The 26,792-nt window shown below is 45.8% G+C and overlaps 1 protein-coding gene across 2 annotated transcripts in view; it reads right to left on the minus strand.

Moving 5' to 3' along the window:
* Positions 1 to 26,792, minus strand: part of PCYT1B (phosphate cytidylyltransferase 1B, choline) — a gene marked incomplete at both ends in the record, with an annotated part of 163,189 nt that overhangs the window by 28,985 nt on the left and 107,412 nt on the right. For both annotated transcript variants that reach the window (XM_082864753.1, XM_082864752.1), the window contains 4 exons: positions 5,675 to 5,863; positions 8,519 to 8,661; positions 20,963 to 21,041; positions 24,556 to 24,707. In XM_082864753.1, the coding sequence (XP_082720879.1) occupies positions 5,675 to 5,863; positions 8,519 to 8,661; positions 20,963 to 21,041; positions 24,556 to 24,707 (563 nt within the window). The remainder of the gene's footprint in view (positions 1 to 5,674; positions 5,864 to 8,518; positions 8,662 to 20,962; positions 21,042 to 24,555; positions 24,708 to 26,792) is intronic.

Consider the following 26,792-nt stretch of genomic DNA (forward strand, 5'->3'; position numbering starts at 1 on the left):
TCTATTTTCAGAGTCAATGGAGGAATATAATGGCAGATCATTCAAAATGATATGTAATATTTTACAGGACAGCATATGTGGCTGGGGTACTAATGTTTAAAGAGAACGCTATCTTTGTTTGAAATGCTTGAATTCCCAGAGCAAACATGAAGTTTCACTAGGAAGTCGGCATCCCCTGGTCCTGACTTCTTGCCTCTCAATATCTTGGACATGAACAGGGTTGCCTCCTACATAGCAACAAAGCTTCAAAATTTAGCTCCTTTACAACCCTTCCCTTGAGACCATCTGTCTGTCACAGACGCATCCTCCAAAGAGAGGTAATACCAAGTCTCTGCTGGGAAGGCTTCCCTTTGCATCTCTGGTTGGGTTACAGGCTCTCTTCTGAGTATGGGTCAAAACTAGTAACAAGAATCAAGCAAACAGTTAACTACATAGAGTGGTAGATGATGAGGTTGAAAATTAACATATTGGTCCCTGACAATCCACCCATCAGACTGAGTAAAAGGGGACTGAGAAGCTATTACAGCAGCTGAAAAGTAGATGGCTTGCTTCCAATTCTCAAAAGCAATGGCCCCACCTGCTGGTATTCACATCCTTGTGTAGTGTCCTTCCCAAATATACAAGGATTAGTCTGTGTAACCAATAGAAGATGGTAAAAGTGATGCTTTGTCACTTCTGATGTTAGATCATAAAAGACTATAGCTTTTTTTTTCTTAGACTCTCACTCCCTCTGGAGAAAGCCAGCTGCTAGGTCGTGAAGACACTTGGGCAGCCTTGTGGAAAGACCCCCATAGTGAAGAACTGAGGTATCCAGTCGACAGTGACATCAGAGTGTGGAAGAGGATCCTCCAGCCTCCAGTGACTGCAGCTCCAGCTGACATCCTGCCAACTTCATAACAAGACCCCAAGTCATAACCGTCCGGCTAAGTTGCTTCCTGACCTTCAGAAACTATGTGAGATAATGTTTGTTTGTTTTTAAGTCACTAAGTTTTGGGGTAGTGTGTTACACTCTAATACTGAGTACAGCCATGAACACCATGATTTCTTCTTGCTTAGGAAGGAAGTCCTGAATCTAGATGACCTGACCTCATGTGCCCTTTTGGCAACTGGCTTTGTCACAAAAGCCTTAAAGGGAGGCTTTTGATTGATAGACCCTAGTTTCTCCACAGTGCCACACGCTAGCCAAAGGAGAGTGAAGCAAAGTGACTGCATCCCATGGACATTTCTATCATGAAGGATCCAGTGCTGGCCTGGATAAAGAGGCTTGGCCCCAGGGTCCATCCTGGTACCTCCAAACTCCTATGAGACCATTGGAAAGGTTCATAATTTGTCTAGACCTTTGTTTCTTTATAACACTGCTATAATACTACCCTCTTATGTGATTAAAATGGGTAGAGTAGACATAAAAGGACTATGTAAAAAGGAGTTGAACCTACTATACAACTTCTAGACAGTGACATCACCACCACCCTCCTCTTAGAGATGGACTGTAAGGTTTTGGGTTTTATATCCTCATTCTTGATTCCAAACCTGAGGTCACTTGGGGGAGACTTGAAGACACTATACCACAAGGTGCAAACAAATATTCCCTGAGGCCAGGTGGGCAGCATAAAGGTGTAAGGTTAGAGAAGGTGGCAGCAAGGAAGAGTGGGGAATGTTATAGACACAGTCAACTGGAGAGTTTGTGCCCTCCCTATGAGAAAGGTTTAAACATTGTTAAGGGCCAAGCAAACCAAGTCTGCCTACTGAAATCGAGCCACCAAATGCTAAGTTGTAAGCAAGCCCTGCCCAGCACCATAAACAACAGAAGGCTAAGGGTATGTGTTGATCTAGCAGTACACGTATCTAGAGAGAGCATCGATATATAGATCCATATAGATCCATGTAGACATGGAGGATTTAGGCCTCACCATATCCTTCGCAGGTGCTGGGAAGTTCTGTGAATAGGTCTTCATCACACATCTGTTCGTTCAATCTAGAAACATTTATGGAGTACCCACTGTAAGCTACATGCTGAACCTGTTGTACCAAATTTTTTACCTTAAATCCTTGTATTTTGTACCTTTCCAAGTCTGGGTTATTTGTATCAGTACTATATTGGCAGGTTAACACAGATCCTCTATTTTAAGAAATGAGTTCCAGTCCCAAATCCACAAATAAAGAATTATTATAATAATAGCGTCTTCATGGAAAGCAAATTACTTAACTTGGCATTTAACATCCTTGTAACTTATTCCTGTACTTTTAATGTCAACAGAACAAAAGTAACATCTGAGGCTGGCTGATACGGTAAATTAATATGAATAACAAGTTTTAAAAAGAAAAGCCTCCAGTATCTTAGCTGGGTTTCATTTCTTAAAAATCACCTCAGCTCACTGTCACCAAATTCCCCTAGTACAATTCCAGCTACTATTCCACCTTCACTGGGAGCCCGAAACGACTAGCGTCTGTCAAGTTGCTATGTAAATGATATCCTTTCCCACCTTTGCTCACTGCAGGTGGAGGAAACATCCTCCCGCTTGAGGTACAATACCAGCGCTTCTCAGCAGAGACACATTTCTGAATCCCTGCAAGCAAATGAATGCCTACATGGTTTCATTTTTTAAAAACCACTAGTTGTTTCCTCAGAGCCTGAAAATTAGTTGTGAAAAATGTTAACTATTTTAATGAGACATTCCAGACCTGTTACAGAGACCACGGAATCCCAGAGAACAGGGTCTGCGCTTTACCTTCATGTCCTTCCCTAGTACCATGCACATACAAGGACATTAATCAGTGTCCCATGAATTAAAGTGAACTGAGCTGAAACCCAGGGAAGACGAAAAGGAACCCAACCCTTAGCTCCTCCACTCTTACAAGCTCCTTCTAGAAGTCATCAAGGGCTCAAGCAGCCCCTTGCAAACCCTCCACCCCTCTCAGACTCGGCCAAGACATGGTTGGCCTATGACAGCTGCCTCTGTAATCACTTAGAGACTGCTAGGCTTTAAGCAAGGCATCCCTTGTAACTTCTCAAACATTGTTCTTTGTTAGCGACTTCTCACGTCATAATAGGAAATCTAGGCTACTTAAAATCAGGAAAATCAAATGGAATCGTTCCTTTGTGTTGTAAAAGGAAAGTTACTTAGCTTTAAAACCATCACTTTCCAGATATCCCATGCCCTTGGATTGGAAAAATTAATATTGTTAAAACGGCCATACTACCCAAAGCCATCTACAGATTTAATGTGATTCCCCATCGACTTACCCATGACATTTTTCACAGAACTAAAACAATCCTAAAATTTATGTGGAACCATAAAAGACCTAGAATGTCCAAAGCAATCCTGAAGAAAAAGAACCAAGCAGGAGGCATCACCCTCCCAGACTTCAGACAATACGACAAAGGCTACAGTAATCAAAACAGAGTGGTACTGGCACAAAAAAAGGCCTATGGATCAATGGAACACAACAGAGAGTCCAGAAATAAACCCACACACGTACAGTCAATTGATCTTCGACAAAGGAGGCAAGGATATACAATGGAGAAAAGACAGTCTCTTCAGCCAGTGGTGTTGGGAAGTTGGACAGCACATGTAAATCAGTGAAATGAGAACACACCCTCTCACCATACACAAAAATAAACTCAAAATGGCTTGAAGACTTAAACGTAAGACATGACACCATAAAACTCCTAGAAGAGATCACAGGCAAAACGTTCTCTGACAGAAATTGTACCAATGTTTTCTTAGGTCAGTCTGCCAAGGCAATAGAAATAGAAACAGAAACAAAAACAAAAACAAACGAGACCTAATTAAACTTGTGAGCTTTTACACAGCAAACGAAACTGTAAACAAAATGAAAAGACAACCTACAAAATGGGAGAAAACATTTGCAAACAATGTGACCAACAAGGGCTTAATTTCCAAAATATACAAGCAGCTCATACAACTCAGTAACAAAAAACAAACAATCCAATCCATAAATGGGCAGAAGACCGAAGTAGACATTTCTCCAAAAAAGACAGATGACCAAGAGGCACATGAAAAGATGCTCAACATCGCTAATTATCAGAGAAATGCAAATCAAAGCTACAATGAGGTAGCACCTCACACCAGTCAGAATGGCCATCATTAAAAAGTCTGTAAATAACAAATGCTGGAGAGGGTGTGGAGAAAAAGGAACCCTCCTACACTATTGGTGGGAATGTAAGTTGGTGCAGCCACTGTGGAAAACAGTATGGAGGCTCAGAAAACTAAAAATAGAACTATCATATGACCCAGCAATCCCACTCCTGGGCATATATCCGGACAAAACTCCTCTAATTCAAAAAGATACATGCACCCCAATGTTCATAGCAGCACTATTCACAATAGCCAAGCCATGGAAATCCATGTCCATTGACAGATGAATGGATAAAGATGATGTGGTGTATGTATACAGTGGAATACTACGCAGCCACAAAAAGAACAAAACAATGCCATTTGCAGCAACATGGATGCAACTAGAAATTATCATACCAAGTGAAGTAACTCAGAAAGACAAATACCATATGACATCGCTTATATGTGGAATCTAAAATATGACACAAGTGAACCTATCTGTGAAACAGAAACAGACTTACGGACACAGAGAACAGACTGGTGGTTACCAAGGCGGGGGGTGTTGGGGGAGGGATGCAGTGGGAGGTTGGGGTTAGCAGATGTAGGCTTTTATATATAGAATGGATAAACAACAAGGTTCTGTTGTATAGCACAGAGAACTATATTCAGTATCCTATGACAAACCATAATGGAAAAGAATATTAAAAATAAATGTATATATATGTACAACTGAATCCCTTTGCTGTACAGCAGTAATTAACATGGCATTGTAAATCAACTATACTTCAATTTTAAGAAACTATCTTTTTCATAGAACCCTCATTAACTCTGCTGATAATACTGGTTATTTACTCTGGAAGTGCATGCACAATAGAAATACCACTGGAGTAGAAGGTGATTTCCAGAATTTTCTTTTCCCTTTCCATAATTTTCACTCAGAATTCCATATAGAATTTAGGCAAGAGACCCTGTCTACATTTTCTGTCTTAGTTTTAAGATTCAGATCATGGCCGCGGTCCCTCAACACCTTTATGCCTATCCCAGCACATACACACCATGGGGAAAAAAAGGGGGCAAATCAGGCAGGGCATGATAAGTACAGAGACAGTCCCACCTCTTCTTTCTCTCTTCCAACCAATGGAAGAGGAGTTGCTGACAACCAGAGGCGATCAAGGCAGCTGCATTTCTTTTGCATCCTCCTCCTCTGGTTGATCCAAGAGGCATCAGTTCCACGATACCACTGACCCACTTACAAGTGGGTCAAGTTCCATGATGCCACTGACCCACTTCACCCTTACCATCCAACTGGGAGACTGGGATGAGCTACGGAACCAACCTCTGCGGTAACAGACATTCAACGACTACCAAGTGGCTTCAAACTCTGGATAAGAAATAGAAATAGAGACCAGAGCTGGCTTTGGGCACTACTGGATGCCATACTGAGAGGAAATGCAGAAACTAAGGAAGTGACGTAGACTTGAAGTCATTCGGGCCACATATTGGACTGAGATAAGGGAACCCTTGAGTAGTTCCTTGGAAAGGAGGATAAACTGAAAACACCCATTACTGCAGGGCCAAGTGAAATAATTACATACCCATGCTCCATCAGGCCCAAACAGTTCTAGGAAGTTGCCAATGAATTCCCTCGATTTCTCTTCCCACTTTTGAATTAGATCATGACTCTTTTCTTCCACTCTGTTTACAAATTCCTTTGATTTTTCCTCCACGTTTTTGACCTTTTCCTTCATCTTGTCTACCTGGTTTTGGAAGCGGTACTTCTTCTCCTGGTCCAAAATTAAAGGAGAAAGAAATGGATTTATCCAAGAGGGCATGGGAGAGATCAGTCATTCACAGAAGGGTCATATTTTATTTCAACTCATGTGTGTTCTTAACCTGAAGAGTCAGGATGCTATTTCCCAAGGGCTGGATTGACAGGAAGGCCCTTCCCGTAAGAAAAGTCACTTCTCATTAGTCTACTTGAATGTGTACAGTGAAGTACAAGTGGTTTTAATGTTCTCTTTCTTGTAAATATTGGAGTTGAATTCACTTATATAAGAGAAGAACCAAAAGTATACATTTGCCCTTTATTATGGACAGATACTGGGTGAATACAGCCCCTCAATTCTCCTGAGACTTAGACAAAAATATGAATTGTACATAGAATGGCCACTCAGAAGCTACCTGAGCTCCCTATTTTACTGGGACATTGTTAAAACCAATATTCGTTGAAATATTGGCTGGGCCTCAGAACCCACGTGTTATACTAAAATTGTCACTGTCATGATATTTGCCATTAAGCTAGCGGAACTGCATCAGTTTCCTTGGTAACGAAGAAAGATTTTGTTCTGATAGCTTCTCTGGACTGGGATTTTGTTCATAGCCTTTATGCAGCATTGCTATACCTATGTGCCCGGAAGGCACATACGTTGGGCAAGTCACGTGTCATCTCTAAACCTCAGTTTTCTCATCTGTAAAATAGGGATAATTATCGTCCCTACCCTATAGGGGTGCTGTAACAATTAGATAAGATAATGCATGTAAAGTGCTTGGCACAAAGCCTGGCATTTAGTAGAAGCTTAAGTGTGTGTTGGCTCTTTGATCACTATTACGCCGCAGAGGCATTTAATCATGTTACCTGGTGAGAATGGAATCAAAACCATGAAAATAAGATGAAACAAAGGCTCTTCTCCTCCATGCAATCATAAAACATTTTCTCCTGGAGAGGTAATAAGGTTTATCACTTTTCTTCACTATATGGAACTGAAGTCTATTTCATATTTCAGAATTTTTTGAGCCAGGTACAATATTACAAAACTGGGTCAGGATTCCCTGATCTAGACTTTACAAACCTTACTGCAGCCTCAGGCTGGGGTGTGAGCTACCTGTGCTGCCACAGCTATACATAATACATGGTTACTATCTATATGCAGCTCTCGGGAGCAGCACGGAACGCTAGAATGAGCACTGGACCACGAGCCAAAAGGCTGGGAGGCCGCTGCTGCCTCCACCTCTACTTTGCTTGAAGGACTTTAGCCACATCCCTCTCTGAGCTCAGCTTTCCTCACTTCTGAATTCAGGGACTTGGACTGCGCGACAGGTTTCCTGCCGCCTCTGACGTTCGGATTCATCTACATGCCCATCTGACACATTAGACTTTCTCCCTGAGCCGCAGCCAGGTTTGTTGTCACAGAAAAGCAACGGGCTCATCCACGCCGACTACACGGTTCCCTGAGCTAAGCGGCTTATCCACAGGCCGCTGAAAGAGCGTGAGCAATAACTTTTGGAAATGCCTCCACACGCTTGGATGGGCTACTGAATTCAATTGAAAAGAACAGACAGTTTAATTTATTGAAATAACCAGGGCTTTATGCTCTATAAGATACCAAATAACCACTTGGACGGAATTCTTTTCAGCCACTTGTTCTGGTGCCACTTGAACCCGACATTTTCCATTTTGTTGCCCAGTTTGTATGAAGCCGCAGAGCCTGGACTCCCAACACTCCCTGCCTCGTGAGGACAACTAATAATGACTGACTTCTGATTCCTGAACCCTTCCTCATTCGGAGGCACGGATGATGGATTTGTGTAAGCTGCTGGATAACTGTGGCTACACATACATATAAGCATCTGGTTTTGTAGAAAAATCGCTCTTGGACAGTATCTGTTTCGGGGGGTGGAAATTCCGTATGTACGGAGAGTTATTTTACTCAACTCCACGAGCGCCTCGGAGTCCAGGCCAATACAGTCTTCCAGACTCACAAGCATCACCTCCAGCAACTGGGCTGCCCTCTTTGCCTTTTAACAGCTTGTTTTAAACATTGTTTTAACAGTTGCTCTATTATTAAACTAACAGCAGCTCTGTGGGAACAAAACGGCAGAAATACCAAAGGAAGCCAGAGACTCTGAGCTTTATTTAAGCAGCTGTAATTTCTCTGGACAATAAAAAAGAAAAGCAGCTGTTAACGTTTCTAATGAGCATCTGTAAGGCCTTAATAAAATGAAAGTTGTAAAATGGTAAAACAAGAAAGCATTTCCTCTGGGTTTAGCTTTTCACTGCCTCTGCCCTCCTTCCTTCCCTTTGAGCAGAAGACAACTCTTGCCTTTTGTGAGGGCAGATCTCCCGGAAATCCTTCACCCAAGTCTGAGAACTCTAAAGGGGGAGGTTGGGGTGAAGAGAGGGAGGTGAGGCGGCTCCTTTAGAAAATGTGAAGCTCACTCGCTACCTGTGGGCCTCGGTCAACTTATGTTACCCCTTTGGACACTGGTTTCTCCATCTACAAAACGGGGATAATAATAACATCACTGGGCTGTTACATGGATTGGATGAGACAAATGTCAAACATCAAGAATCCCACGTGGCGTAGAGTAAGTGATTAATAGACCGTGTTAGCAGCAGCGTGACGTGCTGGACCTCAGAGGGTACGGGGTGGCACACTTACGTTTATAAAGCTGACATTCAGTTCCTTGGCTGTGTACCCTCTCTGGAGATTGCGTCGGGCATAAACATCATAGTCACGGACAATCCTGGTGATGATGTCTGATGTTGAGATGCCTTCCGTTCTCTGCGTTGGAACAAACATTCCTGTTCCAATAGGAAAGACAGAATAAAGAAAAACAACTAAGGTGGCCCCGGGTGACCCCTTTTCTTGAATGGCCCTCCTTTCCAGGACAAAGTGGCAGCTCTTAGGTGTGTCAGTGAGGCTTTCACATCTGGCCCCAGCTGACTCTGCCAGGCTCGGTTCCGGACACTCCCTCCCTGCCATAAACACTGTGTGTTCGTCATCCTAGACCTATTCGCTGGATGCACCAGGCGCTCACCCGTCTCCCGACATTTGCTCATGCCACGCCCTTCTTTTCTGCCCCAGATCCCCCTTCCCTGCCCACAGCGTCTGCAGAGTTGCTCCTCCTCCTCCAGGGTCCGGGTTCAAGGCTCTGCCTCTGCGAAGTCTTTCCTGACATCACCAGGCAGAAACCACAGCACTTAGAATATAAACTTGATTTCCAGTAACAAAAGTATTTTAGATATCCGTCTCCTTGTAGAAACGGAACATTCTGAAAGCACAGGTTGTGCCTTGATCATCTTTGCATTCCCAGCACCCAGCTCAGTGCCCTGGTGTCTAGCACATGGCAAGTGCTCAATAAATGCAAATTAAATGAATAAGCGAATGGAGAATAACAACCGAGTCAACGAATTAGATCACAGCAACTCCCCTTCTTCCCCTGGGAGTTCTGCGTCACATTACAGTGAAGGATAAGAGAAAGGGTGGACTACTTTTGTTGTCTCTGATTGAAAGACATGCCCAGGGGCTGCTAGATGATTTTATCCCTCTAAGAACAATCTACTCTGAATGGTGGTTTCACCACTCAAAGGCCCTTTCATCTAGACTCTGTGGGACTGAGTGAAAACAAGCACAGAGGATGCCAAGTTTTCATAGAACTTCCTTAAAGTCCTCAAAGATGTATTTGGGTGTACCGATACAGGGCCATCAAGAAGTCACAAATGTCATGAAAAACAAGAATCTGGTGAAATCAAAGATGACACAAATAGATGCAAAGATAACACCATGTTCTTGGATTGGAAGAATCAAATTGTTAAAATGACTACACTACCCCAGGCAATCTACAGATTCAATGCAATACCTATCAAATTACCAATGGCATTTTTCACAGAACTAGAACAAAAAAAAATTTTTAATTTGTATGGAGACACAGAAGACCTTGCATAGCCAAAGCAATCTTGAGAAAGAAAAATGGAGCTGGAGGAATCAGGCTCCCTGACTTCAGACTATACTACACAGCTACAGTCATCAAAATAGTATGGTACTGGCACAAAAACAGAAACATAGATCAATGGAACAGGATAGAAAGCCCAGAAATAAACCCATGCACCTATGGTCAATTAATCTAGGACAAAGGAGGCAAGACTATACAATGGAGGAAAGACAGTCTCTTCAGTAAATGGTGCTGGGGAAATTGGACAACTACACGTAGAAAAACGAAATTAGAACATCCTTTAACACCATACACAAAAATAAACTCAAAATGGATTAAAGACCTAAATGTAAGACTGGATACTATAAAACTCTTAGAGGAAAACAGAGGCAGAACACTCTTTGACGTAAATCGCAGCAATATCTTTTTCAATCTCCTAGAGTAATGGAAATAAAACAAATAAATGGGACCTAATGAAACTCAAAAGCTTTTGCACAGCAAAGGAAACCATAAACAAAACGAAAAGACAACCCCCAGAATAGGAGAAAATATTTGCTAACAATGTGACTGACAAGAGATTAGTCTCCAAAATTTACAAACAGCTCATGTGGCTCAATATCAAAAAAAAAAAACAAACAACTCAATCAGAAAATGGGCAGAAGACATAAATAGACATTTCTCCAAAGAAGATATACAGGTGGCCAAGAGACATATGAAAAAGACGCTCAACATCACTAATTATTAGAGAAATGCAAATCAGAACTACAATGAGATATCACCTCACACCAGTCAGAATGGCCATCATCAAAAAGTCTACCAACAGGGAGTTCCCTGGTGGCCAAGTGGTTAGGAGTCTGGGCTTTCACTGCCACGGCCCAGGTTTAATCCCTGGTCAGGGAACTGAGTTCCTGCAAGCCGTGCAGTGCAGTATGGCCAAAAGTAAATAAATAAACAAAACACGCTCCTCTTTAACAACAACAACAACAAGTCTACAAACAGTAAATGCTGGAGAGGGTGTGGAGAAAAGGGAACCTCCTACACTGTTGGTGGCAGTATAAATTGGTATAGCCACTACGGAGAACAGTATGGAGGTTCCTTAAAAAACTAAAAATACAGTTCCCATATGATTCAGCAATCCCACTCCTGGGCATATATCTGGAGAAAACCATGGTTCAAAAGGATACATGCACCCCAATGTTCACTGCAGCACTGTTTACAAGAACCAAGACATGGAAGCAACCCAAATGTCCATCGACAGATGAATGGATAAAGGAGATGTGGTACATATATACAATGGAATATTACTCCGCCATCAAAAAGAATGAAATAATGCCATTTGCAGCAACATGGATGGACCTGGAGATTATCATACTAAGTGAAGTAAGACAAAGACAAATATCATATCGCTTATCTGCAGAATCTTAACAACTGATACAAATGAACTTATTTACAAAACAGAAATAGACTCACAGACTTAGAGAATGAACTTATGGTTACCAGGGGTAGGGATAGATTGGGAGACTGAGATTGACATATACACACTGCTATATTTAAAATAATCAGCAAGGACCTACTGTACAGCACAGGGAACTCTACTCAATATTCTGTAATAACCTAAATGGGAAAAGAACTTGAAAAAGAATAGATACATGTATATGCGTAACTGAATCACTCTGCTGTACACTTGAAACTAACAACATTGTTAATCAACTATACTCCAATATAAAATTAAAATTTTGAAAAGAATCTGGTTTATGCTTGCACTTCTGTTGTCAACTGAAATGATGTGTTGGCAACTGAGATCTTTCTAATATGATAATGGTCACTCAGTCAGAGATATCAGGCATGAGACAGCATGATGGACGGAGCCTAGGGACGAGGGTGCTGGGTCCTCCGTTTGTACACTTGGGCAAGTCACTCAAGCCTCAGACGGCAAGTTACTTAACCTCAGCCTCTGAAGCTGAGAAATGAAGTGGCTGCACAAGATGACCTCGGCCTCATCTGTGCCGCTTCCCTCTCCCTCACTCCTTACGTCCAATCAATTTCCTTCTACTCACCAATCTACTTCCTAAATGTCTCCCTGGTTCACCCACTTTCCTCCATCCTCCATCTAAACCAATCTAACCCCACCTTGTTCAGATTACAGCAAGAGCCTCAAAACCAGTCTCCAGGGATGTCGCTTTTCTGTCCCCTCAATCTGCTCTCCACGTAGCAAGAGCCGCAGAGCAGTCTTTCAAAATATAAGTCAGATACCTGCTCAACATCCTTCATTGGCTTTCTACTGTCCTTTGTATTTGGATTCAAATCCTTCACTTGACTCTGAGGCAGTTTGCCTTCTCTCTTCCCTGTGCTTCTCTCCAGTCTCATCTCAGACCCGCGTTCCCCCTTCACTCCCTAAGCCAAGGCCCCTGTGCTCCGCAGATGCAGCGGGCGCTGTGCTCCGCAGATGCAGCGGGCGCTGTGCTCCGCAGATGCAGCGGGCGCTCTTCTCACTGTTTTCTGTGGAGCTGAGCGACAGGCTGGCCCTGCCTTGGCCCAGCGGCCCTGGACTTGAGTGTCCTCCAAGGGCTGCCCCCTCCCCTCACTCTGCCACATACACTCCACCTGGTTAACTCCCGGCCATCCACGGGGGTTCACCTTTAGCATCACTTCCTCAAGGAAATCTCTCAAACCCCAGACTGGGTCTTCCTGCTTACAATTCTCGCCCATGGTCCACTGCTCTCTTCCTTCAAATATTCCCAGACAGCTTGTTCCGTAACTGCCTTTTCCACCTGACTATCAGCTGCCTGAGGGAGGGAAGCGCTCCTGCCTTCTTCTCGTCTGTATCCTCAGCACTGGGTGACAAGCAGGCACCAGGAATATTTGTTGAATGAGTGACTAGATGAACACTGATGTCTAAGTGCCTTTCCAAACCCAGTTCTCTCGGATCTACGGACAGTGGTGAATTTGTCAGCCTTCTAGCCCCAACCAGGGCGTCCCTTTGGAGCTTTCCTTCGCCACCATCTGCACATTGACAGTATCAGCAGCAGGGCGGCCCCGCTGTCACAGGCAAAGCATCCAGTTTCTAATATACTGTGGCTCAGAGGGCAGAGTTGGGGTTGGCCCCGAGGTCAGAAACTTCTTTTAGCACCTTCTAAGAAAGCGGACTCAAACAGAAAACTAAGTAGAAGGTAGAGGGTGCCGACACATAAAGGCATGGATATAAATAGCACCCAACTGTGCACGGGGCTCTAGTGGGCAAAGATCCCTGAGAGGTCCCAAGCCAGGGGGCCTGAGACAGCATCCTCACCTTGGTGAGGGCAGCAGGGAGCTTCCTGGTGAGGAGGATACCCCGTCTTTCAGTAGGCAGGCATTTCACTCACAACCACTGCCGGCTGAAATGTTAAGGAGATTCTCTAGCCACTAACTGATTTTAGCAAGTCACTCAGACACTGGTGACATGTGCTCACCGTTTCTTTGAAGCCACAGGGTGAAGTCTCTGTGGCTGAGTTACTGAAAGTTGGGGCTGGGGAGAGATTTGCTTTGGCTGGTTGGGAGGTAGGTCCCTGAAAGAAGCCAAGCCCTCTGCTGACATAATGAGGCACCCAGCTTCCTCCAAATCCTAATTATTGCTCTGCTAAAAATATTCAGTAATGAGCACGATCAAAGAACCTTTCTCATCATGCTTTGCAGAACTGCGGCATTTGGTTATGGAACTATTTTAAGAAGCAGCAAAGCACATGTTAATGAAGGAAACTTTCAACAGTAGTAGGCAATATTAGAATGACGATGAGTAATGTGGACCTTACAGTCTACTTCATTTAAGCTCCATCTTTGCTGGGGAGTTTTGACATGTAGTTCTGACAAGCAGAGCACAGGGCTGTAAAGTTTAATTCATGCCCTCGGTATCTCTGGCTTCATATAAAGTGATGTTTGACTTTCAGAATGAACCTCGATTAGAGGATAGAAGCCAAATGTGGCTGCTGACGCCATTTCTGAGCACCTTTCTTCCACGACGCACGCTCTGGCCTTCTCTACCTGGGCCCCAAACAGATTTCTACCGTGGCTCTCCCTTGGTGAGGAATCAGCAGAGTAGATCGATGGACCACAAGAAAGGGTCCTTGGGCCCATGAAAAGGCACATGTAAGTCTTATGCCTGCGCTCCGAGAGCAAGTAAAATGCCACCTGACTATTCAGTTTGGAGGTGGGAATTGTGGCGGATTGAAGATGGGCACGATTCCTGTCCCTTGGAATGTGAGCTGGCCTTCGTGACGTGCTTATAACAAATAAAATGTGGCATAAGTGATGCTGGGTGGCTTCCAAGGCTAGAACCAGTGTCAACCCCAACTGAGCTCCCTGTCAACAGCCAGCACCCACTGCCCGCCACTTAAGTGCGCCATCAGGGACCTCCAGCCCAGTTGGGCCAGTGTCTGACTACAACCGTTTCAGAGACCCTGGGCAAGGACCACCCAGTCAAGCCCTTACTGGAATCCTGTTCCACAAAATCATGAGCAAAATTAAGTGGCTCTTTTTCTTGGCCATGCCGTGCAGCAGGCAGGATCTTAGTTCCCTGACCAGGGATTGAACCCGTGCCCCCTGCATTGGGAGCATGGAGTCTTAACCACTGGACCGCCAGGGAAGTCCCTAAAGCGGCTCTTTTAAGCCACTAACTGCAGCAACAATTTGTTATGCAACAATCGGATGATCAATTGCTTCGAGTTAGCAAAATATTGGACCTGTTTCTACACCCAACAACTAGAACTTGAGGTTTTCCTGATTCCTCAAATCAGGAAAGTAACTTTCTCTTAGCTCACTAGAGGCTATTCACCCAGAAATAAAACCACCGGTAAGTGCTTGTTGCTGCTCTACAAGGCAGTGGAAGAACTGTCACCCCAGGACATGCTGACTCAATTAAACCTGGGAGTAACCCCTGGGGGAATTCTGGGTGCAGAATCCCCGGTCTGGATTCATGCCACTCTAAGTGAGCTTTATGAACCTACGGTAGCTAACACCCTGGGAGCTCATCAGAAATGGGACTCTTAGGTCCCACCAGACCTACTGAACCCAAATCTGCACCTGCACAAGATCTTGCAGGGATCTGTACACACACTGACACGTGACAAGCACTTGTGTGTACCAGGCCCCTCATGACAACTTTCGGAAAGAAGCAGCTTGCTCACAGCTCAGACCTTACAAAGACTTAAAAAGGTAATACTGGGCTTCCCTGGTGGCGCAGTGGTTGAGAGTCCGCCTGCCGATGCAGGGGACACGGGTTCGTGCCCCGGTCCGGGAGGATCCCACGTGCCGCGGAGCGGCTGGGCCCGTGAGCCATGGCCGCTGAGCCTGCGCGTCCGGAGCCTGTGCTCCGCAACGGGAGAGGCCACAACAGTGAGGGGCCCGTGTACCGCAAAAAAAAAAAAAAAAAAAAGGTAATACTCGCCCCATGCCATAACCCATCACTGAGTTACTGACACATCAGGCAGTTCGGCCCCCTCCTCCCTCCTCTCCAACCCACCAAAGCCCACCTCGCCATGTTTCCTAGCAGCCTTCCAAGTCTAAAGCGTATGGGGTTTCCTTTCTTGGAACTCCTTACAGACAAGACTGGTATCTGAGACTGTCAGGCCTCCCGTTCTTACCCAATGTTCCTGACCACCAAGGGAGCCCTTTCTAAGAGAACAGTACAGACCTGACCAGCTCAGGGTAGCATGGAGTTCCCCCAGCTGGCCCCAAAAGGATGTGAACCAACAAAAAAACTCCATTAGGGAGACTGAGTACGTTCTACATAGCAGAATACATTTCTGATATATTAGCCAATGTCATTTTCATTTCTGGGGATGATGTCTGTCCTGAAGCCCTCTTCCCACTGATGCTGAGACCTCCATCACCTCAGGGGAGAGCAGATGCAGCTGAGGATACAGGAGACTGTGTTCAGCTTTTGACTTCTCTAACAAGCTCTTCTGAAGGCTCATTTCCACAAGAATAGTTATGAAAGGTAAGGCTTTCACTTGAAAGAGCCAGGCTTTGAGGACTGCAGAAAGGGTTTTCTAAATGCCAGGAGTGTCCCTTTGATGATCAAGAACCAGAGGTTCAGTGGACTCAGGGTATAGAATGTTGAACTGTCAGCCCTGGAGTGGGGAAAGATGAAATTAACACAGGGGCAGTTTCCTGCCCTCGGGGAAGAAGACAGCCCCTCCTGAGGTTGAGGGAAAAGCCCAGAGAGGGATCAGAAGCAAGACAATATAAGCAAGTCCTCTGTCTTGCCCTGACTCAGGTTCAAACCCCCGGGGGCAGAGGCAAGTAAGAAACCCCCTTAGGAAGCCCAGAGCAGAGGGGCTGGTACCCTGTTTACCTCGAGGAACTTTGGGAGGAAATGGTCCCACAGAGGCCCCGTGCCAACATGGCGAGCAGGTCAGACAGGGCCTAATGTAGCTCCCTCCCACCGCCCTCCAGTAATGGTGGGGGACATATTTGACGTTCCTGGGGACCCTCTCAAGGAACACTGATGGTAGCTGGGACTTGAGATCAGCATGACTGCTGGGTGGCACACCTGTAATGTGGGGAGGGGGGTAGTGAGGCAGAGGCTGTGGCAGAGACAGGCCAAAGAGGGCCGTGGCTGGGGAACAGATGGACGCGGCGGCCATGGGGATCTGGTAGCCAGGGATGATGGCTGAGCAGGTCTTGATACCCCACAACAACAGGTCAGCAGAGCCAGATCCGTACCCCATCCAAGCCAGTACTCAGATCATGCCAGGAGAAAAAGGCCACAGGTTGAGTCCACATGGTCTAAGTGCAAACCTTAAAGAGTCTGAATTACTTCAAGTGTCAAGAGTGGGTTGTTTTTTTTCCTGTCATCTGTGGAAATGGGAGCTCCTAAGTTTGGTTACAGAAATTCCTCTTGCCCCCTACCCAGTTGTCCTTCCCCCGCAAGAGAGCTGTTCCTGGCACCCCACCCCGCCTCCAAGTGGCATCTGGCCCTGTGACGCACGGAATGAAGCCTAAACCACTCGTCCTGCCAGTTTTTCTCTCCGCTGCCACCTCCACGCACCCTTTACCACATGAACATTGTCGATTTTCTCCAAACACGCTGCACTTCCTCATATACCCCCACCTTTGGACACACCTCCCCTGCCTGCTATATATAGCAGGCTTCTAATATTTTGGTGTAATTATTTATATCTGGCTCTGCTCTCTGTCAAGGGTGAGGGCCGTCTTATTCATCTTTGTATCCCATTTTCCCACCAACAATAGCAGGCTTGTGGATGCACTCAGCGGTTCGTGTGTTAACCAACGAGAGTCAAAACCATCCAAAGACGGAATGGGCTGCCTTGGGAGAGAGGAAGCTCCCCGTCATGGGAGACGTGCAAGCCTCAGTTCTACCTGGATCCGGCAGTGATGCCAAAGAGGAGGTAGACGACTGGGTGAGTGACCCTTAGGAGCCCGTTCTACCTTCAGAGTCTGAAGGTCCCTGAATACCAGGAAAAGGCTGTAGCGGCAGCAGGCTGAGGGTGAAGGATGGTGGGACCAATGGGTGGAGTTCCAGTGGCTGCCAGGAAGGGGAAAGATGGCTCCGATGCAAGTGCCAGCAATGGGGGCAGCTCAAATATAAAGTGGCGTGTATTCGACTTCTTGAAATCCCTGAGTAAAGCATATGGTAACTCACTAAACTACAGTGTCTGTACCGTGCCAGATGATGGCTTAACGAATGCAGGAAAGTATGCATGAATGCACCTACAGTACCTATAGATGTCATGTATGGTAGAAAATAAAATAGCAGAAAATAAATTAAGCCATTAAAAATCTACTTCTGCACCTACCTTTAGCTAAAATACCAATTCCAGCCCATCCCTTCCTCAAACTCTTCCTCGCTCCAAGATTCTCAGGCAGCAACAGGCTTATGGGAAGTTTATGGAAGGTGGTCTGATGAAGGAAGAGGGATGGAGAAGCTAAGGAATTCACGTTACCGTACTGCCTCCTCAACCTTGGACAGCTCCACTTATAGAGTCAGAAAAACCATATCTGATCCTGTAAGAGGGTAGAAGTAATTACCTTTGCCCCAGCTGTCTTTTTAAGTAATCCAAATGGATATTATCTGGGGAGGCTGGGTATTTTAAAATCCCAGCAATGACTATTCTGATTCCCGGTGATTATTTGAAACCCTGTGACATTGACGGAAAACCTCAGCTCAGGAAAATGATGAGTATTGGGTAGAGCCGAGACTATTTTTCCATTATACATTTGCCCCAAAGAGCACCTATAATTTGTGAGTTTTTGCCTGTTATAAAGTAGAGCAAAAAAGATGCAAATTCATAGATATAATTTCAAAGATCTTTCAGATCACAGTCTTTTTTTTTTTTTTTTTTTTTTTGCGGTACGCGGGCCTCTCACTGTTGTGGCCTCTCCCGTTGCGGAGCACAGGCTCTGGACGCGCAGGCTCAGCGGCCATGGCTCACGGGCCTAGCTGCTCCGCGGCATGTGGGATCTTCCCGGACCGGGGCACGAACCCGCATCCCCAGCATCAGCAGGCGGACTCTCAACCACTGCGCCACCAGGGAAGCCCTCACAGTCATTTTTGAAATAAGTCACAGAGTGAGCCCTTCCATCTTTCACTGATATTTTGTTGGGCTGTGAGGCTAAGATGGTTTGGAGTAATTCAGCACTTGTCATTAGCATCTCCTTCAATAAAGAGGTGTGCGAGGAACTCAGAGGCCAAGATACCAGTGAAAAGCCAACAAATTGGATGAAAGGTCCATATCATTCAGGCCTTACATCTAAATAATATGAACCATTCCACAAGACAGAAGTGTGTGCCCGAACGATCTGGGTAAGTGGCTCCATTCCCCGTGTGTTGGGAAGAGCCCCTGCACACAAAAGGCTTCCATCTTAAGCTGCCTCCCCATCATACTCAATAAAAGCACTCTCTTGTTCAGCCAGCACTTAAGGAGCACCACAGATGTACCAGGGACTGTGCTGGGGAATGCAAAGATGGATGAGTTATGGCCGTGGCCTGTGGCACTTCACTCTAGCTAGGGACACACACCCACCCACCCACACACAATCAGGAGAAGGGAGCTGACAAGGAGGTCCATGTGCGAAGAGTGTCTGCCTCTGAAGAGGGCGGGGGCTGTGCTGAATCATGCCCCAGGGAGAGGGTGCATGTCTGGGTTCGCTCCTCAGCTGGGCCCTGACCAAGATGCTCAGAGGAAGGGCATTCCAAGCCCAGAGAACAGCTGGAGGAAAGGTATAAAGCGGGGGTGTTGGAAACCAGGACAGATTCCGTGTACCTGGAGTGTAGAGCGTGTGGAAGGCAGAGCACAGAGCTGAGGCTGGTGAGACAGGGAGAGAAACCCAGTAACAAAACCCAGGAGCGGGGACTTCCCTGGTGGCCCAGTGGTTAAGACTCTGCACTGCCAATGCAGTGGGCACGGGTTCGATCCCTGGTCGGGGAACTAAGATCTCACATGCCCCATGGTGCGGCCAAAAGATATCAAGAAAAAAAAAAAACACAAAAAAACCCAAAGGTCCCAGAAGTGTCCCAGAAATGGAAGCAAAGCCAAGAGCGTCTAAGCAAAGAACACGGTCAGCAGTGTCGTTATGCCCAGAGAGGGGACTGAGCTAAAGCCGCTGGATTGGGTGGTCCAAAGGGCATCTGAGAACTGAGCAAAGATGGGACAGAAGTCAGAGTGCAGGTGACTGAGGAATGACAGCTGCCACTAAGAGGAGGACCAAGCAAGGATGTCCGTGAAGGTAGAGGCAGGAGGGAGGGCAGAAGGAAAGATCTGGGTTTATTTGTTTTTGTAAACTTCCAGGTAAGCTGGTAAGAAACTACTGGAGAGTGAGAAGCTTGGATCACAATGGGAGGAAGAATAAAAGAAAACATGCTCCAGGGAAGGGAGAAGGTAAGTTCCGATAAGAGGTTAGCCTGGGACAGAAAACATACCCCTCTTCCTCTGGATGCCATAGAGGAAGCAAGGATGCAAGGACGCAAGGAGTTATGGGTAAATCAGGGCAGGAAGGGGAAAAAGAGGAGGTAAATGTTACCAAGGAGCAACCGAGCATCCCACTGAGGCTAGAAACCACAGATCTTCTATGATGCCCGGGAGCGATTTCCCTGCAGTCAGAGCAGCGTAGGAGTGCGAAGAGTACTTGATGAAGGAATTAATTCCGGGGAGCCCGCAATGGAAGGAAACCTCCCTCTTTCCAGTCCCCCAGTAAGTCCCTGGGGCCAACCAGACTCTCTGACCTGAAGAGAAATGCCTAGTGACAAATGGGACAACTTCCAAAGCTCAGGCACCATGTCTGCCTTCCATGACATCAGTTAACTGTTACCAGGAGGAAACAGGTGGCCGAGGAATGACAGTTGCCACTAATTTTTACTTGACTACCACAAATATTTATCCATTCTTTCTCTCTTTTTATTTTTATTTTTGGCCTCTGCATGTGGTACCTGAGGATACTATTATCATGTGACAGGATGACCTATGGCAGGACTGGACTTGGGAGATGAGGAGTCCAGATCATTAATTAGCCAGTTATCTGTATTCTTCTGGAAGGAACTTTCTTGGGAACATAGAGTAATTTCATTGTTAATGAGGAAAATGATTGCCCTTTAAACAACATTGTCCGGGGAGGGGGATAAACTAGGAGTTTGGGATTAGCAGATACACACTACTATATATAAAACAGATAAACAACAAGGTCCTACACTGTATAGCACAGGAAACAATACTTAATATCTTGTAATAATCTATAATGGAAAAGAATATTAAAAAGAATATATATATATGTGTGTGTGTATGTGTATGTGTGTGTGTGTGTGTGTGTGTGTGTGTGTATATAACTGAATCACTTTGCTGTACACCAGAAACTAACGCAACACTGTAAATCAATTATACTCCAATAAAAAAAATAAACAGGGTCCTGTGATTTTAGGTCCTGTGATGAACTCTAAAATCGAGCCTCAAACTGGAAGTTGAGTACTTTGGTGCTTAGGTTAATTTCTATATAAATACCTAACTGGTGTCTGTGCCACAGCTGAGACTTAGCATATGTCAACAGAGGCTTGCAGAGGCTACTTGGGAGACATGTGAAACTCCAGTGCCTTGTACGTATATGCTGCAGGCCCAGGGCAGACGTCTCTTATTAACCCTGATCACTATGCCGCAGGGGACAGGTGAGCACAGGACGACCCTCACCTGCTTCCTTTATATGCTTGTAAACATCATCAGAGCCAGCAGAGGAGTACGGAATGTCATCGTGGGCCACAAAGTCAATCTGTTGGAGAGAGAGGAGAGTGACATCAACACCGGGATGGGGCTGCATGTCTGCAATTTGAAAATACATATTTTTTTAGAACAAAGTAGTTGTAATTAAGCAGTTGAAATGAGCAGTTTAGAAGGCAGACTTGAATCCTTGACTGAAAGGTATTTCCAACTGTCTCCGTTTCCACGAGCTGATGGGAACTAGATTGCTTTCTCTCTTTTGCTGGTCCCTCTTTCTTCTCTCACCTCTGACAGTAGGTGTTTTTGGCCTTCTGTTCTTCTGCCTCTAAAATCTCTCCTTCAGACAATTCGCTCATTCTTCAGATTTTTTTTTTTTTTTTTTTTTTTTTTTGCGGTACGCGGTCCTCTCAGTGCTGTGGCCTCTCCCGCCGCGGAGCACAGGTTCTAGACACGCAGGCCCAGCGGCCATGGCTCACGGGCCCAGCCGCTCTGCGGCATGCGGGATCCTCCCGGATCGGGGCATGAACCCATGTGCCCTGCATCGGCAGGCGGACTCTCAACCACTGCACCACCAGGGAAGCCCCATTCTTCAGATTTTAATCACCTCTGCTATGAGGAGCCCAAATCCTCATTTCCTGTCCCACTGATGGCAATAGGCCCACCCTCACATTTAAGTCATATTTTATTTTATTTATTTATTTTTTTGTCCGTGCCACGCGGCATGCAGGATCCTAGTTCCCCAACCAGGGATCGAACCCGTGCCCCCTGCAGTGCAAGCACAGAGTCCTAACCACTGGACCACCAGGGAATTCCCCCACTTAAGTCAGATTTTATATTGTAGAAATGAATTCACGTCTCTCTTCGCATTTGATTCATACAACCACCTTGTGAGGCAGGTAGGGCAAGTATTACTATTTCAGTTGGGTCATACGGCTGCTGAAATGATAAGACTTGTCAAATTTGCCCAAAGTCACCCTCTTCTCTTTTGCCAGCCTTGCTGTCACTTTAAAAACCTGTCTGGAATTTTAATTCATCCTGAAAACTGGGGCCCCTTCCAAGGGCACCTCCATTTTCTAAGTTTATTTAGGCTCCAAACACCTTGGAATCAGCCTTTTTCCCCTACTTCCTTCACTCTCCGTAGCACATAGGTCACAAGTTCCATTGGGGTGTGTGTGTGTGTGTGTGTGTGTGTGTGTGTGTGTGTGTGTGTGTGTGTGTGTGTGTGTGTGTGTGTGTGTGTGTGTGTGTGTGTGTGTGTGTGTGTGTGTGTACGTACATAAGTGCATACACCCATCACTTCCTCTCCATTGCTTATGCCAACTCCAGGGCCCCATCACCTGGATTATTAATACCAACTTGAACCTGACCTTCCTCACTGCAGGCTCTTTCTTCTCCAAGCCATCCCTCTGTCACATGGTGGGGGGACCTCCTTAAACAGAATTTTCTTCTTGTCATCCTTGTGCCTACTGATCTTCACTAGTCCCTTGTTCTCCTCCTCCATCAAGTAAAAACTTCTTGCCTAACTTTCAAAGCCCTTTAACAAGGCTTCACTCCACCTTGAGAGGTAGAGTAGCAGTTTAATTTTGCTGGGTATAGATTCCTGCCCCACCACTTACTAGCTATATAACTCATAATTTAGTGGTAAGGATTAAATCAGGATTTCTCAACCTTGCTACTAGTGACATTTTGAACTAGATAATTCTTTATTGGAGGGACTTCCCTGGTGGTGCAGTGGTTAAGAATTCACCTGCCGGGGCTTCCCTGGTGGCACAGTGGTTGAGAGTCCACCTGACGATGCAGGGGACACGGGTTCGTGCCCCGGTCCGGGAAGATCCCACATGCCATGGAGCGGCTGGGCCCGTGAACCATGGCCGCTGAGCCTGCACGTCCGGAGCCTGTGCTCTGCAGCGGGAGAGGCCACGGCAGTGAGAGGCCCGTGTACCACAAAAAAAAAAAAAAAAAAAGAATCCACCTGCCAGTGCAGGGGACACGGGTTCGAGCCCTGGTCCGGGAAGATCCCACATGCCACGGAGCAACTAAGCCCGTGCGCCACAACTACTGCGCCTGCGCTCTAGAGCCCGCGAGCCACAACTACTGAGCCCACGAGCCACAACTACTGAAGCCCGCACGCCTAGAGCCCATGCTCCGCAACAAGAGAAGCCACCTCAATGAGAAACCCGCGCACCGCAACAAAGAGTAGCTCCCGTCACTGCAACTAGAGAAAACCCGCGCACAGCAACGAAGGCCCAACGCAGCCAATAAATAAATAAAGTACATAAATTTACATATAAAACAATCCTTTGTTGGAGGGGGAGGGTCTGTCCTGTGCATTGTAGGATGCTTAGTAGCACCCCTGTCCTTTACCCACTAGATGCCAGTAGCACCCCTTTAGTTATGATGGCCCAAAATGTTTCCAGGCCCTGTTAAATGTCCCTTGGGGGCAAACTTGCCCCCACTTGAGAATCACTGGATTAAATAATGTAATTATGTAAAAGTGCTAAAAATAATAACTGGTACACAGCAAGTACTCAATAAATGTTATTATCATCAATTCTATTCTTCGTACTCAAACTTAGTTGTTCCTCGTCTCCAGTGTATGACAACAACGTCTCAGGGTAGCCATGAGATTGAATGTGATTCATGTAAGAGCAAAGCACTTAGCACAGGGCTGGGTACATGGCAGCCATCATCAGCATCCCCGTAATTCTGCACACAAGTTGAAGATACAATAGATGCTTAGTAAAAATGTGTTAGTGATTGCTGGAAGTAAATCATATTGGAGTTTTTCCTTTTTCCTTTTATTCTTGCTGGGAAATTGTCTGCTCTGCTATTACCCATGCACATTTATCAGTGTTCTCTATTCTCTCCTGCATCGTGAATTTAAAAATAGAAAACTCTTAGAACAGCTTAATCTTATTTTTTTGTACTGCTTATAAAAGGAAAGAAGAGCTCCTAATGTGGGGCTGGTAGGGAGATACAAAGCACATAATTTGATGCAGATCAAAAGGATTTCTTGTGTTTTCAACTAATAAAAATCTTCTATCAGTAGGAGTCTCAGGGGCACAAAATCAGAGATATACAGTTCTCTCCTTAAAGCCTGACCCCTGTCCCTCTGGATAAGATATGTGGTCATTTGTTCCACGAAAAATGATGCCTGTGGAACTCTAAGCATCAATAATAATGATGGTGACATTTTTGGAGCTCTTGCTTTGAGCCAGCCAGTGTTTCAAGGGTTTTACTAGATGATCTCATTAGATCCTCAGAACGGCGCCCATGTTCTGGTTTAGGTAAGTGAGGGCAATATGTTGCTCAAGGTCCCACAGTTAAGAAGTTAAGCCACACATGGACCTGAGTGGTCTAGCTCCAGAGACCACACTGAGGAAGTGGGATGCTGTTGGTCCCCAGGCGTGGGCACAGGACAGGTGCTGCATCAAGTGACATCACATGACAGTGCCTGAAGTGACCTCTTTCCAAAATAAGAAGAGTCTTTGGACTTTCTGGGTATAAGCTGGAGAAACAGACGACTCCCTAATTCTGCTACTTAGAGAACGTGTAAGAATAAGTACCTTGTGTTTTTCCAGAAACTCTGGCGTGAGTGTCCACGGAGCATCTCTGATGACTTCATCCACATAGCGACAGTGTCTCAGCGCTTCGTATCTCTCTGCTTCATTCATCACGGTGAAACCTTTGAATTTGTGGGTGAGGTCATCACTGCAAACTGAAACAGGCAAATGCATTAAATGCTGTTAGCTGGCCCAGGCCCTGCTCACAGCCATCCCAATACAGACATGGCTCCTTCAGCAAGACAAAGAACTCAGCCTTGCTAGGTGTGTGACATAATCAAACTCAGGGTTTTTTTTGTTTTTTTTTTTTTTTTACGGGAACGGAGGATCAGGAAAGTGAAGCAAGCTGAAATCCCCTGGCAATTGAGAATTTCATTTTAGTGTTAATTACAACTGCATTCTCCACTGTGGCTTTTATTAAAATTATTCTCCACGCTACCTAATGTGACTTTCACATCTTCTTATTTCCCTATCTCACCCTTCAGGGAACGTTACTATCCAGAAATAAAATGACCAAATGAACAGACAGAGAAGGCAGAACGAGGACCAAGAGGCCTGAGTTACCAGAACGTAAGAACAGTCAGTTCCAATTCCTTTAACACATCATTGTACTTAGTAAACCAAGTGTGATTCACGTGCACGCACGTGCGCACAGACACACACACACACGCGCACACACACACGCACTTCTGTTCCCTTGAATGAGGTCCAGTCACTACACACTGGGCCACACGATCAAGAGGAGAAGGTCACGAAATAGAAGATCTGATCTAGCAGAGTTCATCCTTCCCACATGCCATCTTCTCCAGGTCTCGAGTTCCTGAATCCTCAAATGGGGATGGAACTATCCTCCACTATCAGCCTTAGAAAGGATTTTTTGAGGATTTATATAGAAGTGCTTTGAAATAAAGTGAGCAATAAATATTATTCATTATCATATCCAGAATATATTTTTGTTGGCAAAAGCAGCTTTTCTACATGTCAGGAAGAGACGTCATTGTGGCTACAGTCCCTGTTTACCAATATCCCCGTCAGGGTCTTACTGCAGTCAGTCAGACTACCCTGACCACTCCTGAAGATGAGGGTTTTTTTCCTTTAAGGTATTATGTACATACAATAACCTTACAAATGTTAAGTGTACAGGATACGTTTTAAAAACAAAAATACAGGGCTTCCCTGGTGGCACAGTGGTTAAGAATCCGCCTGCCAATGCAGGGGACACGGGTTCGAGCCCTGGTCCAGGAAGATCCCACATGCCACAGAGCAACTAAGCCCGTGTGCCACAACTACTGAGCCTGCACTCTAGAGCCTGCGAGCCACAACTACCGAGCCCACGCGCTGCATCTACTGAAGCCCACGCACCTAGAGCCCGTGCTCCGCAACGAGAAGCCACCGCAATGAGAAGCCCGCGCATCACAATGAAGAGTAGCCCTCGCTTGCCACAACTAGAGAAAGCCCCACACACAGCAACGAAGACCCAACACAGCCAAAAATAATAAATAAAATAAATTTATAAAAAACCAAAAACACAGTCATTTTGATGGAACCAAATCATGACCCACATCCAGAAACAAACCTGGCCAGAGAGTAAGTACAACCAACGGTTACACCCAGCATCCTCGGAAACCCTCCGACTCTAGCCCTCACACCCTCTGCAACCAAACCGTCAGCAAAACTGCTGGCTCCTTCACAGCGCACCGGAAGCCACGTTCCTCTCACCACCTTCACTGCTCCCTTCCCAGCCCATTCACCGTCTCTACCCTGGATTACTACAGTGGCCCCCTAACTGGTCACTGGATTCCAGCCTCCCCCCAACCCCCAGCAGCCTGTTCTCATTGGCCAGAATGATCCCATTAAAACCTGTCAGATTACATCATCCCCAGGATCCGAACCCTTCCCATCTCCCTCAGAGTAAAAGCCAAACTCCTCCAGAAGCCTACAGGCCCCTACAAGATCCACATCTCCCTCAGCCCATTCCTTGCCTCTCTGACTGCATCTCCTATTGTGTCCCAGCCCCTGGCCTCCTTATTTCCTGAAACCACCAAGAATACTCCTACTGAGATCAGGGCTTTGCACTTCCTGTTCCGCAACCTGGACCAGTTGTGCTCCGAATATCCATCGTGCTCACCCCCTCTCCTCCCTCAAGGCTTCCCCAACCACCCTATTCTAAATTGGGATCCGCCCCCACCACTGGCAGGCCCCACCCCTCCTAACTTCTTGCTATGGCGCTCATCATCATA

The sequence above is a fragment of the Leucopleurus acutus genome, assembly GCF_964270905.1.
Source record: "Leucopleurus acutus genome assembly, chromosome: X".
Lineage (NCBI taxonomy): Eukaryota > Metazoa > Chordata > Mammalia > Artiodactyla > Delphinidae > Leucopleurus > Leucopleurus acutus.